This window comes from Eublepharis macularius, chromosome 4 (genome assembly GCF_028583425.1).
Source record: "Eublepharis macularius isolate TG4126 chromosome 4, MPM_Emac_v1.0, whole genome shotgun sequence".
NCBI classification, from domain to species: Eukaryota; Metazoa; Chordata; class Lepidosauria; order Squamata; family Eublepharidae; genus Eublepharis; species Eublepharis macularius.
This window is the reverse complement of record NC_072793.1, coordinates 185,230,515-185,245,291: the sequence shown is the minus strand read 5'-3', so window position 1 is coordinate 185,245,291 and position 14,777 is coordinate 185,230,515. Positions and strand designations below refer to the sequence as shown.

Sequence of the window (14,777 nt, the reverse complement as noted above, 5' to 3'; positions counted from 1 at the left end):
ACATTTCCCAAATGCTGGGAACTCTTATTGTATACCAAGCAGGTCGTCTAAACAGAGTAGTTCTACTTGCCTGCCAATTCTAACCGACTCTACAGTGCAGGAAAATCAACTATAATAATTCTCTTTTGAATTGTCACTTCTGCCAATTCAGACCTTGAACTGAAGGATTCCAGTAAAGCTTACTCTACTGTAAACCAACGTGTGCTTACTGAAGATGGGCTTGAGGGATCCAACTGCCAGGGGCTGACAAAGCAGACAGCTGGAATAGAGGAGGGAGCACCTTCCCTAAGAAGGAAAAGCAGTTGGGCTTTTTGTTTTAAGTTTAGAATAAAGTAAAACTCTGCATAGCAAAAAAAATGTCCTTCCTCCCAAACACGAGCAATTGAGATTGCTCTCTCTCAGCCTACACTTCCTAACATATTGTTATGAGAGTAACTCTCCTGTTCCATACATGATGTTACATATTACTTGGCTGCAGGGCTTTTTTTCTGGGAAAAGAGGTGGTGGAACTCAGTGGGTTGCCCTCGGAGAAAATGGTCACATGGCTGGTGGCCCCGCCCCCTGATCTCCAGACAGAGGGGAGTTAAACTCCCCTCTGTCTGGAGATAAGGGGGCGGGGGCACCAGCCATGTGAGCATTTTCAAGAGGTTCCGGAACTCCGTTCCCCTGCATTCCAGCTGAAAAAAAGCCCTGCTTGGCTGAGTAATTCTCAAGTTACATTCAGTGCATTTACAGCCGAACACAGGATTGAACCTGCACAAGTACTGGCCCCCCGTTTCATTTGTAAAGTGAACTCACACTGGCACTTTCTTACAAATCGGTATACACATTTATTATTTAAGTTATTGATAGTCCACTTTTTTAACTGACAAGCAGATTACACAGTCTATATTACTACTATCAACAGCAGGGACATTCAGTAAACACTGTAATAGGGTATACAAAGGAATATTTATAAAGATTTGGAAACAAGCAGATGTCCAATAGAAAGCTGAAGCAATGCTGACACAGCTTAAGCAATTCTAAACCAGACATACAACACAAAAACTACCCAGCAGAATCACAGTTACAGCAAAGAGTTCATGGTACTACAGTCTATAGTTTATTTATTTATTTATTTATTTATTCAATTTATATACCGCCCATCCCAGGGGCTCTGGGCGGTGAACAGTTAAAATTGATAAAAACAAAAACTAAAATCAATATACAAATAATAAAACAAATTAACAAGGTGCAGTGGTGGGGAGAACTATACAGTCTATAGTTCCTATCCCATTACACTTGTACAGTCAGGTGGTACCTGCATTCACTGTAAGATGTAAACAGGGTTGGTGTATAAAATGCTTTCTTCCATGATGAGGGGTAGAGGATTTCTGGGGACTGCCTGCTCCAGAATCTTCAATTTTTGGGTCTGGCACTGCAATTTTGTGGCACCCACCATTATTTTCTGAGGGTTTATGCCTGTCACAGATGGACTGAGCCTTTTGTTTATATAGATGTATCATATAATAGGTCCTAGGTCCCATGTTGGTTAGAAGAGCCCCGTGGCGCAGAGTGGTAAGCTGCAGTACTGCAGTCCAAGCTTTGCTCACGACCTGAGTTCGATCCTGGTGGAAGCCAGGTTCAGGTAGCCGGCTCAAGGTTGACTCAAGCTTCCATCCTTCCGAGGTCGGTAAAATGAGTAGCCAGTCTCCTGAGGGTAAAGTGTAGATGACTGGGGAAGGCAAGGGCAAACCACTCCATAGAAAGTCTGCCAAGAAAACATTGTGATGCGACGTTCCCCCCCATTGGTCAGTAATGACTTGGTGCTTGCACAGGGGGACTACCTTTACCTTTTACCCGTGTTGGTCGTGATTTCTTATCATTGCTTGTAGTAACATTCTCAACTCTAACTAAGAACTGTTCTACCTAAATTGATAAACTAGAGCACGAGAATGAATGAACTACCATGTTGGGAATAGCACTTACTTTTCGTTACTCTCACATAACAATGGAGGGTACAGGATTTATGAAAAGAGTTTCAGGCGGATAGCTGTGTTGGTCGGAAGCAGGAATACAAATTTTAAGCACGGTAGCACCTTAGCAACCAACAACATTTTCCAGGGTATAAGCTTCAGTGAACCAAAGACACATTTTGCAGGTAGAAATGAGAAGCAAGATCCATCACACCTCCCCCCCTCCCTTCAGAAGGTGAGGAGGGGGCATTATAAAAAGAAGGGCCAGCAGGAGTAACGATGTCGAGGCACAAAGTAAAACAGAATAACCTGGATCAGAGACAGGGAGATAGGCATAGAGTTGGAAAATGCAGAAAATTAACATCTCGATCTACAAAATACTTGAGAATACATAGCGTACCATGTATACAGGGGATTTATACATGAAACGCACCCCCTGTCTAAGATGGGAGACTACTTGAGGACATGTAAAAGATTATAAAAACACCAAGCAAGCCCTTCACAAATCCACTGCCAGGACAATGGGCTCTCTTTCGTAGTCTTCCAGAGAGTTTTCGTAGTCTTGGGTGACACCTGTAGATCTGGAGCCTTTCCCCAAGTGGTTTGTTGCTCTGCTATAGATTTTCCTTCAACACTAGTGTGTTCATTGCTGTCAAATCCAAATGACCCTTTGCCCTTTGGCAGGACAATGATCACCCCTGCTTTCAGTGCAGTATTTTTTTTAAAAAAAAATTATTTTAAGAAAATAGAATAAAGTAAGTGCATAGTATGGAAGTTATGCAGATTCTAAATTAAACATTAAACTGAAAGTTATACAATCTTATACAACCAATAAGTATATAAACAGTACAGTTATAAAAATCTTGGGAATAAAACAAGCAGTACATTTAACCTAATAAACTAATTATTACATATTTGGCTTCCCTGAACCTAGATACATAACATTTCTCCTTCTCTCTCCTTCCTTCTCTCCCTCCCTCCAGGCTTCTATATCAATTAGTTTAGCCTAAATGATCAAAGAAATCCTTCCATTTTTTCCAGAACTCAGTTAGCAGTCTATTTTGTAAGTAGGTAGTCAGTGTGGTCATTGAAGTATATTCATGAACCTTATCTCTCCACTTTGGGAGATCAGGACAAGCATCGGGTTTCCATTTTCCTGCAAATAATATTCTTGCTGCTGTCATCATATAATAGATCTCCTTGCTCTTTTCTCACATTAAATGGTAAAATATTTAAGATTTAATTCATATCTGAGTTTGAGGATCTTTTGCATTTCTTCATGTATTTTTATCCAGTATTTTCATGATTCCTTACAAAGTCCACCACATATGGTAAAATATTGCATCCATATTCTGACACTTCCAGCCATGTCCACTGTATCCCTTACTAATCTTTGCAATATCTTTGGGAGTAATGTATCATCTAAAAACATTTTATACCAATTTTCTCTCGTAACTGGCAGCTTGTAAATTTTATGTCTTTAATCTATAAATTTTCCCTTAAGCCCATTGGAATACTTTCCCCAAAATTTTGCATCCATTTTATCATACAAGTTTTGACTTGCTCCGTTTCTGTATGGTGTTGCAGTAATATTTTGTAAATCTTATCCAATAGATGCGACAAGTCTCCAAATATTACTAGTTCATATTGCGTTTTGGCTCTCAGCCTGCCGCCTTCTTTATGAGTTTGATCCTTCAATCTTGATACTATTTGGCGATAAGTCAACCAAGGAATGTTTTTGCCTTGTGCCTGGATTTCTTGCCAAGTTTTTGTGTTTCCTTCTTCGTCTATCATTGATTCATAGCTGGGTTGATCAATTCTATTTCTAACTGCTGCATCATAATAGGTGTTAATTGGCAACAACAGTGGGGAAATCGGTGGACTCAATCTGTTTCTGCAATGGAATCAAGTTTTAAGCAGTCCATCCCTTACAATATAGGTCCCATCTCGTTTATGAATAGATTTGCATGCTTTCTTTATCCATAAATAATTATGGATACCTTCTTTAGCAGCTACTGTTTCCAATTTAATATGTCTGCTGCTTGGATTCATAATCCAATCTGTTATCCAAACTAATGCCGTTGCTTGATTATACAATTTGATGTCCGGCACAGCCAAACCTCCTCGGTTTTGCCATCTTGCAATACTTTGAGTCTGATGTAGTCATTGAGCAAAGTATATATTAAGCAAAGTACCCCGCAGGTTCACTACTTCTATTGTGGGCTCATCATTTAATCAGCTTGCTTTCAGCCCTGAGATCCTGAAAAGGAATACAGAAGACAAGAGAGCTTGGTCTCTGCTACATTTGGACTTACCTTTATGTGGACCCGTGTGGGTTATTCTTTAGTCACACGGCAGGCATTTGCCATTTGGAAAACGGGATTTTCATTTGTTAATCAACTTCTGTTTATTGTTATATACTTTGCTTAATATATGCTTTGCTCAATGACTACATGTACACTTAGTTGACTTAGATAAAAGTGATGTATTTTGGTAAAGTATGTGGCACATTTACGTTACCTAATAGCCAATTAATGTTCTGTTAAGCTTGTTGCACGGCTTGTTTTGCCCGCAGTAGGTTTTTGCTTTGTAATTACTACACGGTGCCTTTCCCTTGTGGGTGTGTGGGGGGGGGGGCTCATGAGCTCGTCAGGGTGTCTGCCGTCTCCCCTCCCATCTCCCCTTTCCTGCCTTTCCACTGGCCCAATGGGCACTGAAGCACCCCAGCCAGCTACCTCCTCCCCTGCCTTTCCAGTGGCCCGATGGGTGCTGAAGCGCTCTGGCTAGCCACCTCCTCCCCACTCCTGACTTTTCCCCTCAGGGACCAGATCTACCTTCCCCTTCCTTGGCTGGGCTGGTAAACCTAGCCTCTGGACCCACAAAGGCCAGGCATACCTTCCATGACCCTGCTGGCTGGGTACACCTGGCCTTTGTACTCCTAGAGGCCAGGTCTACCACCCATAGCATTGGCAGGCAGCTGTGGGGACTAAGAGCGCATCAGGGCCATTGCCATCCCTGCCTGTAGCACTTCCTGCCTCTGTAGCCAGCTGCAAGGTACAGGAGCATGCCAGGGCTCTTGATGCCTCCCCCCGGCAGAGCTCCCCACTCTGTGGCCAGCTGCAGGGACAAATTGGGCGGCTGTGGGTCACAGGAGCACTCCAGGCCCTTGTCGCCCCCAGCCGCAATTCCAGCTGGGGAGTTTTGGTCCATGGAGACAGCAGAGAGGCCCAGCATGGCAGCACTGCCCTCCCAAGGCCCCACAGCAGGGCCCTGTTAGATCAGTTTTATAGAGCCTGCTGTATTTTTTTCTCACAATGGGCTCTGTTTCTAGTGCTACATTAAGTGTGGTTAGTCTTAAAGATGCTACTGGACTCTTTGCTATTTTGCTATCGCAGACTAACATGGCTAACTCCTCTGGATCTGCTGTTAAAATGACTATATTACAAAAGCTGAACTTTCTGTTCAAAATATTACCAATCCATATAGGTGAAAAGATCTTTTTAAAATGGCAGAAAAGGATAAATGATTTTGTATGGAATGAGAAGAAATCAAGAATACGATTTAAAATATTACAAGATGAAAAAAATCAGAGCAGCTTATCAGTACCAAATGTTAAATGTATTGCCAAGCTGCTGCATTAGTTTGGATATCAGACTGGATTATCAACCGAAATAGTCAAAACATCAAATTGGAGATAATAGATACTAAAGAAGGAATTATGGATTAAGTGATTATTAAAAACTATTCAAAGACAAGACAGCACTCATATTTTGAGGGATGGACTATTAGGAATACGGTTTCAATCCAGAAACAGAGTAAGTCCACCAATTTTGCCACTGATATCTCCAATTGATGCCTATTGTGACATCACTGTAAGAAATAAAGTTGACTATATAAAATATGAAATTATGACAGATAAAGAATGGAAAATAAAAACATGGCAAGAAATTCAAACTGAAGGAAAAAACATTCCATGGTTGTTAAATCATCAAATGGTTTCTTAATTCAAAGAACAATAAGACAAAGTGGGAGGTCGGTTAAGAGAGAAAATGGTTTTTGAATGATTAATCACTGGAAAATTCAAATTCAAAACTATTCAGAAAAGAATACAAAATACTGGAATATGATATAGAACCAGAGCAAGTAAAAATTGTATGATAAAATGAATGCAAAACTTTGGAGAAAATATTTTTATGAATCAGTGGGAAAATTTACGGACTGAAGAAATCAAATTTACAGAATGTTAAATCTTAAGAGAGAATTGATATAAAATGTTCTTTAGATGGCACATTACTCCCAAGGACATTGTTGACCAGCTGCCTTGCCGACGTGGGGATTAGGGGGACAGCCTTACAGTGGCTGGTCTCCTTTCTCCAGGGTCAGAGACAGAGGGTGGCACTCGGGGGAGATCTATCACCCTGTCACCCTTTGGTGTGTGGGGTTCTGCAAGGGGAGATACTGTCCCTGATGTTATTTAACATCTACATGCACCCCCTCGCCCAGTTGGTGAGAGGGTTTGGGCTGGGCTATCATCAATATGCAGATGACACCCAGCTTTTTCTGTTGATGGATAGTCGGCCAGACATGGCCCTGGACAATCTGGCCAGAGCTCTGGAGGCTGTGATGGCATGGTTGAAACAGAGCAGGCTGAAACTGAACCCAGTGAAGACAGAGGTCCTGCAGCTGGGACAGGGGCTGCCAGATTTTGGGATCCAGCCCCCTGCCCTGGATGGGACACCACCGGCAACTTTGCCAGTGGTGAAGAGTCTGGGTGTGCTCCTGGATGTTTCCCAGGTCATGGCGGTTGCCAAGTTTGCATTTTTCCATTTTTCCTGTTCCTCCAGGTGTTCAGTGGTTGAAGGGGGCAGTGCCATGTTGGCCTCCCACCTTTGGGAGGCGGGGTTCTCCCCACCACTGCACTTTAATGTACTTGGTTAATTTATTTTATTATTGTTTATTGTATTTTGATTTTATAATAATTGTTTTCTTGTTATTATTGATTTTAACTGTTGTTCACTGCCCAGAGCCCCTGAAGATGGGTGGTTTATAAATCTAAAGAAGAAGAAGAAGAAGAAGAAGAAGAAGAAGAAGAAGAAGAAGAAGAAGAAGAAGAAGAAGAAGAAGAAGAAGAAGAAGCAGCAGCAGCAGCAGCAGCAGCAGCAGCAGCAGCAGCAGCAGCTAATAAGAGTACAATGGAAAGTGTTGGCAATGCGAAAACAGATACAACATTTTAGCACACATGGTGGACATGCAGGAAAGCCAGGAAGTATTGGATAGAAACACATGAAGAAATGCAAAAGATATTAAAGTTTAAGTTTGAGTTAAACTCCAAAAATATGTTATTAAATGTTTTACCAAGTAATATTAAAAAATACATAGTGAACGATTTAAATATATGGGGATCGTGGCAAGAGTAGATTTGCAGGAAACCGGAAGGTAGAACGATGTCCACATTTAATGGAATGGAAGAATTAGCTATATGAATATGTCTCAATGGAGGCCATTATTAATCTGTCCTTGGGCAACATAGTTTTTCCTGGAGCGTTAAAGGAAGTCATGGTGAGACCTCTCCTGAAAAAAAAAATCTTTGGACTCCACCAACCCAGCCGGTTACCACCCAGTTTCAAACCTTCCATTCCTGGGTTAGGAGATTGAGTTGTTGCAGATTTTCCTGAAGGATTCCTCTGTCCTTGATCCATTCCACTCTGGTTTTCATCTGGACTATGGGATGGAGATGGCACTGATCGACCTCACAGATGATGTTCGTAGGCACCTGGATTGGGGTGGGTCAGTGCTGCTGGAGTTACTGCGTCTTACAGCATTTGACATGATCTACCATGATTTGTTGACCCACCGCCTTGCTGATGTGGGGATACAAGGGACAGACTTGCAGTGGCTTGTCTCTTTTCTCCATGGTTGGAACAGAGGGCGGTGCTAGGGCAGCAGTTGTCATCACACCACTTGATGTGCAGTATCCCACAAGGGGCAATACTCTCCCTGACGTTCTTTAACATTTATGTGTGTCCCCTTGCCCAGATGGTTCAAAGCTTCGGACTCAGATGTCATCAGTATGCAGATGACACCCAGTTGTATCTGTTGATGGATGGCCAGCCCAGCTCTGTCCCAGATACTCTGGCTGGAGCTCAGGAGACAGTGACTGGATGGTTGAAACAGAGTCGGCTGAAATGGAACCCCATGAAAATGGAGGTCCTGCACTTAGGTCGTGGGTTGTCAGTGCCAGGAATCCAGCTCCCAGCCCTTGATGGGCCGCCATTGGTTCCCATTCCAACTTTTAGGAGTTTGGGTATGATCTTGGATGCTGCCCTATCGATGGAGGTTCAGATCACTGAAGTTGCTAGATACGTCTTTTTTCATCTGTGGCAGGCTGGCAGCTGGTCCCTTACCTTTCAACCCATAATGACAGTGATACAAGCAAGAATAGATTACTGCAACTCTTGGGTCTGATCCAGAAGTTGCAACAGGTCCAAAGACACCATATAGGGTGCACATAACACCTGTATTGCACCAGCTGTATTGGCTCCCCGTGGAGTTATGAATCAGATTTGAGATGTTGCTGCTAACCTATAAAGACTGGGAGCAGCATACCTGCCTCTCACCATATGTTCCCTGGTGGGTACTCAGATCAAGTGATAAACAGCTGTTGGTGGTCTCTGGCCCCAAGGATGCCCACCTGGCCTCAACCAGAGCCAGGGTCTTTTTGGAAATGGAAATTAGGGCCCGGTAGGATTTGCTATCTTTCCACTGGGCCTGCAAGACAGAGATGTTCTGCCAGGCTCATGACTGAGCTCGGGATTGAGTGGGGCTCCTTGTTTAGCCGGTCTCTCATTGAGGTGAAAATCCAGCTCCCCTCCTCCCTATTGTCTGCCAACCCTCCCAACAGGTATACCTGGGTGAATGTAGGGGCCGGGTATTGCCACCTGCTCCACTCCTGATCCCAGATGGCTGAAGAGGGGGTGGGCATTGCCACCTGCCCCACTCCTAAGACCAGCTGGGTTAAGGTGGGGGTGGCATTACAACCTGCTCTACTCCTAATACCAGCTGGGATAAGATGGGGGTAGGCATTGCCACCTTCTCCGCTCCTGATAGTAGCTGGGTTAAGGCAGGGGGTGAGAATTGCCGGGGTGGGCATTGCTACCTGCTCCGCTTCTAATACCAGCTTGGTAAGGCTGAGGGGTGAGCATTGCCACATGCTCTGCTCCTGATCCCAACTGGCTGAAGGGGGTGGGTGGGTATTGCCACTCTGCTCCTAATACCAGCTGGGTTAAGGCAGTGGGTGGGCATTTCCACCTGCTCTGCTCCTAATACCAGCTGTTTGAATGTGTGTGGGGGGGTGGACATTGCCACCTGCTCTGCTCCTTGTCCCAGATGGCTGAAGGGGAGCGGGCACTGCCACTGCCCCTCTCCTATTACCAGCAAGAGACAGGGCGGGAACAAACCGCTTGGGAGGGGAATGAGTAATGAAGCCGCAGATAGTCACAACGGTAAAATTCCGAATATTTAAAGTCGTACACCAGCCTAAATTAGTACAACAACAATTTAACAACCACTCATTAAGGCAGTGTACAACTAAGTAACAATAATAATTTTCTAAAGACTATCGCAAATTTACATATCATTTCCAAGTGGTAAACCACAAAACATGAGTCCCACGACAAGGGACCCCAAAAGTGTACAGGTGAAGAACAGCAAATACAGTCACAAAGGTTCATAATATTCTTTCTTTTCATAGGTCTTTATCTGGAAGCGGTTGAAATCCAAATAGATTGCCACCTACTCCACTCCTAATACCAGCTGGATTAAGACAGGGGTCGGCATTGCCACCTGCTCCGCTCCTAATATTAGCTAGGTTAATGTAGGGTGTGGGAATTACTGTGGGTGTGCATTACCACCTGTCCCACTTCTAATACCAGCTGGGTTACGGTGGGGGTGGGTAAGCATTATGACCTGTTGTGCTCCTAATTCCACCTGGGTTAAGGCATTGGATGGGCACTGCCACCTGCTCCACTCCTAATACCAGCTGGGTTAATACCAACAGATCTGTAACCATCTTTGCTCACAAATGAATCAAATATTCAATTTTTACATAAAAGAATCAAAACTATCAAACTACCTAAAATAAAACTGACAAATGTTACAAAACAAAAAACAGAAAAACAATAAATTCAGGTGGTACTCAGTACTCCTTTTGACTAAAAATGCAGAATGTTGGTAAGGTGAGACACCAGCTACAGGCTTAGCTCTTTCAACTTTCCAAGCAATCATATGGCTTCCCTCTTGTGTGAAGCCTTTGATGAGCATTTAGTTGGTAATTCCGAGAGAAGCTACTTCCACACTCCATGCATTTATATGGCTTCTCCCCTGTGTGAATCCTGTGATGTGTAGTTAGGCTGCCATTCCGAGAAAAGCTTTTTCCACACTCCAAACATTTATACGGCTTCTCCCCTGTATGAATCCTTTGATGTGCAGTTAGGCTGCCATTGCAAGAAAAGCTCTTTTCACACTCACAGCATTTATACAGCTTCTCCCCTGTGTGAATCCTGTGATGCGCAGTTAGCTGACCATTCTGAGCAAAGCTCTTCCCACACTCCAAGCATTTATACGGCTTCTCCCCTGTGTGAATCCTTTGATGTGCAATTAAGATGCCTTTGCGAGAAAAGCTCTTTTTACACTCAATGCACTTATACAGCTTCTCCCCTGTGTGAATCCTTTGATGTACAATTAAGATGCCTTTGCGAGAAAAGCTCTTTTCACACTCAGAACACTTATACAGCTTCTCCCCTGTGTGAATCCTTTGATGATTAGTTAGGTGGCCATTCGCAAAGAAACTCTTTCCACACTCCAAGCATTTATACAACTTCTCCCCTCTGTGTATCCTTTGATGCACACTTAGGCTGCCATTCCGAGAAAAACTCTTTCCACACTCCAAACATTTGTATGGCTTCTCCCCTGTGTGAATCCTTTGATGCACAACTAGGCTGTAATTCTGAGAGAAGCTTTTTCCACACTGCAAACATCTATATGGCTTCTCACTTGTGTGAATCCTTTGATGCACAGTTAGCTGGCCATTCCCAGAAAAGCTCTTTCCACATTCCAGGCATTTATATGGCTTCTCTCCTGTGTGAATTCTTTGATGTTTAGTTAGGGTACTAGACACAGAGAAGCTCTTTCCACACACCAAACATTTATACGGCTTCTGCCCTGTGTGAATCCTTTGATGTTCACTTAGACTGCCAATTTGAGAAAAGCTCTTCCCACACTCCAAGCATTTATATGGCTTCTCCCCTCTGTGAATCCTTTGATGTACAGTTAGATTGGCATTCTGTGAGAAGCTCTTTCCACACTCCAAGCATTTATATGGCTTCTCCCCTGTGTGAATTCTTTGATGTTTAGTTAGGGTACTAGACGCAGAGAAGCTCTTTCCGCACACCAAGCATTTATACGGCTTCTCCCCTCTGTGAATCCTTTTATGTACAGTTAGATTGGCATTCTGTGAGAAGCTCTTTCCACACTCCAAGCATTTATATGGCTTTTCTCCTGTGTGAATACTTTGATGTGCTCTTAAAGGACCAGTCTCAGATAAATTGTTTCCACGCTCTAAGCATTTATATGCCTTCTCCCCTCTGTGAGCCTTCTGATGTGCATTTAATGTGCTACTCCATTGGAAGCTTTTTCCACATACCAAACATTTATATCTTTTCTGACATATTCTAATGTTTTGATTTTTTTTCAGACTGAATTTGCAGCTCAACCTTTTTTCAATCATAGGACCCTTCTGTCTTCTCATTCTCATCTGCGCTTCATTTTGGACTGGGACCTCCTGCATCTTCCTGCTCTGACAGGCAACCAATCCCTTCCTCTGCTTCTGCGCTGCTTCCATTTTCCATCTGCATTGTTTCTTTGGTACCATTTGATCTTCAGATTTTACTTCCATATGCAGATCTTCCTCTCTTTCCACAATCACTCTTCCTGGTTCCGTCTCACTTGCCACCTCTTTTCTATCTGCAACTGGAAAAGAGAGAAAGGAGTCAATTATGATAAAAAGGAACAAAATACCAATTAGTGAGTATAGTCAGTAGTAAAAGATGTTTTCTACAGTGAGAGCCAGGGAGCTGGAGAAACTTCACCAATACCTAACCATGTGCTGGGTGGTCTTGGAAAGGGAGATAACAAGAAGGGTTTTTTGTTCTGCTACAGAAAGTTGCCATTACGGTCGATGTGTTTTTTTTGTATTGATTTAGGATGCACGAGGAGCCAGAATGGGATAAGAAATGCTTTTAAAAAAAAATCTTAAATTTTATTGATAGTTATTGTTTACATGAAAGGAAACAAATATGGAAACTGTTAAATCCAGAGACTAGAGCCATAGACAGACAAGACAGGTCTGTCTACATGTGTGTGTTGTATGTCATGTGCCATCAAGTCGTCTCCGACCTATGGCAACCCTATGAATGAAAGACCTCCAAAACATCCTATCTTTAATAGACTTGCTCAGATCCTACAAACTGGAGGACGTGGCTTCTTTTATTGATCCAAGACATCTTGTTTTAGGTCTTCCTCTTTTCCTGCTGCCTTCCACTTTTCCTAGCATTATTGACTTTTCCAGAGAATCTTGTCTTCTCATGATGTGACCAAAGTACGATAGCTTTAGTCTTGTCATTTTAGCTTCTAAGGAGAATTCAGGCTTGATTTGATCTAGTACCCACTTATTTGTCTTTTTGGCTGTCCATGGTATCTGCAAAACTCTCCTCCAGCACCACATTTCAAATGAATCAATTTTTTTCCTGTCAGCTTTCTTTACTGTCCAACTTTCACATCCATACATGGCAATGGGGAATACCATAGTTTAGATTATCTTGATCTTGGTTCCCAGAGAGACATCTTTATCTTATCTAGCTCCTTCACAGCTGCTCTTCCAACTCTCAATCTTCTTCTGATTTCTTCATTGCAGTCTCCCTGTTGGTTGATGACTGAGCCAAGGAATAGAAAAACTTGAACAACTTCAATTTTCTCATTGTCAATTTTAAAATTGTGTAATTCCTTGGTAGTCATTACTTTTGTCTTCTCCTTTAACCTTCACCAGTAGTCATTTCAAGTTTTCACTATTTTTTGCTAGTGGTGTGGTATCATCTGCATATAACAATAACAACAACATTTGATTTATATACCACCCTTCAGGACAACTTAATACCCACTCAGAGCAGTTTACAAAGTATGCTGTTATTATCCCCACAACAAAACATCTTGTGAGATGGGTGGGGCTGAGAGAGCTTCAGAGAGCTGTGACTAGCCCAAGGTCACCCAGCTGGCTTCAAGTGGAGGAGTGGGGAATCAAACCCGGCTCTCCCACGCTCTTAACCACTATACCAAACTGGCTCTCAAATTGTTAATGTTCCACCAATTTTCACGCCACCTTCTTCTTGATCTAATTCAGCTTTCCTTATGATATACTCTGCATAGAGGGTGAATAGGTAGATCTGCCTACATACCTGAAAGAAATCCAAGTTTGCAGAAGAACCTGAAATACTAAGAAGAAATACATTGACAGGGGGTGGGGTAAGGGTGGGAAGTTAAAACACCCAAAAATAACAGTAGTAGTGCCTATGGCTAGAAGAAAAAATGTCCCCAGTTGCTGTTGCTAGGCAACCACACAGTATTGCCAGCCTTTGTGCCTTGGTTTCTGTCAGACAGAATTACAGTGATGGGACATGTCCCTTTTCATGGCTGGTTTGGTCTTTGAGGGAGGACTCATCGAGGCCCATAGCAACCACTGGGTTACCTGAGACCACATGTTGCAAGACTCACCTAGTGTTATGCACACCCCGGTGCCTTAAGTGTCCCTCTAGCCAAATCACAATGAGACAGACACACCAGGAGTCCTATTAATGAAGCAAGATAGATTGTTTAATTAAACAATGGAGGAGCAATTTACACAGGAGTAAATGGTCTCCTCGTGTCCAAAGCTCATCAAAGCTACAACAGCAGTGCAAAGCAATTCATACTTTTTGGCTCATTATAGTATTTGTTACCTTATGGCTCGCAGAATGCAGGGGTCCCCCATTGGCATAGAACGGGGACCTCCTATCTTGACACAAATGTCTAGAGTTACTTTGATTGGAAGAAGCAACTTAGGTCAGTCGCATAATTGGAGAAATTGCAAGATTGCAATTTCCAATATGTCCTTGGCCTAATCTCTAGGAAGAACCCTAACCCACCTCCTCTTGTGGGCCTACTCCTGCCCCCTCTTTTTTTGCCAATGTTACTTTTAACGACTCCCTGAAATCTCTTCTTTTGTAACCTTGGGGCTTTCAAAGAGCTGGGTTCTGTGAGTGGAAAGGAATGTGCCCCCAGTACTGCAGTTTCTCTCTTTCCCAGCCTTGAGAGAGATGCCGCTAATTCTGGCTGACCTCATTTGCAACATTTTGCATTAACAGTTCTTACAAAGAGCTTTTTGTATTAGAATCATACAGAATCATACAGCAGGTGTGTGATAGGTCCATCTCTATCATATAACAAGCATTGTTCTGTTAATTCTAAGTTCTCACAGTGATTAACATGTCTAACATACGTTCTTCTTTGGTCCTTGGTTTCAAGTGTCATTTTCTTGCCAGTTGCGTTATCAATACTACAATATGCATAGTAAAAGTGCATATAATACTGAAAGGCACAGAAATGGTATATAAAATCTCTTTCATTAAATCCATATTCCACACTAGGACTGGCTGTTTACTACTACTCAACAGCAGCCACACCAAAAAATGCAGTGTGAAGTATAAGAGTTTCAGTTGTTGGGAATGTGTTTTG

General features: G+C 42.8%; 1 protein-coding gene across 1 annotated transcript in view; it reads right to left on the bottom strand.

Moving 5' to 3' along the window:
• Window positions 1-10,196: 10,196 nt before the first annotated feature.
• LOC129328440 (zinc finger protein 721-like) overlaps window positions 10,197-14,777 on the bottom strand; it is a 72,805-nt gene continuing 68,224 nt past the window's right edge. The window contains exon 5 of the mRNA XM_054977505.1: window positions 10,197-11,533. Within this exon, the coding sequence (XP_054833480.1) occupies window positions 10,219-11,533 (1,315 nt within the window). The 3' untranslated portion in view covers window positions 10,197-10,218. The remainder of the gene's footprint in view (window positions 11,534-14,777) is intronic.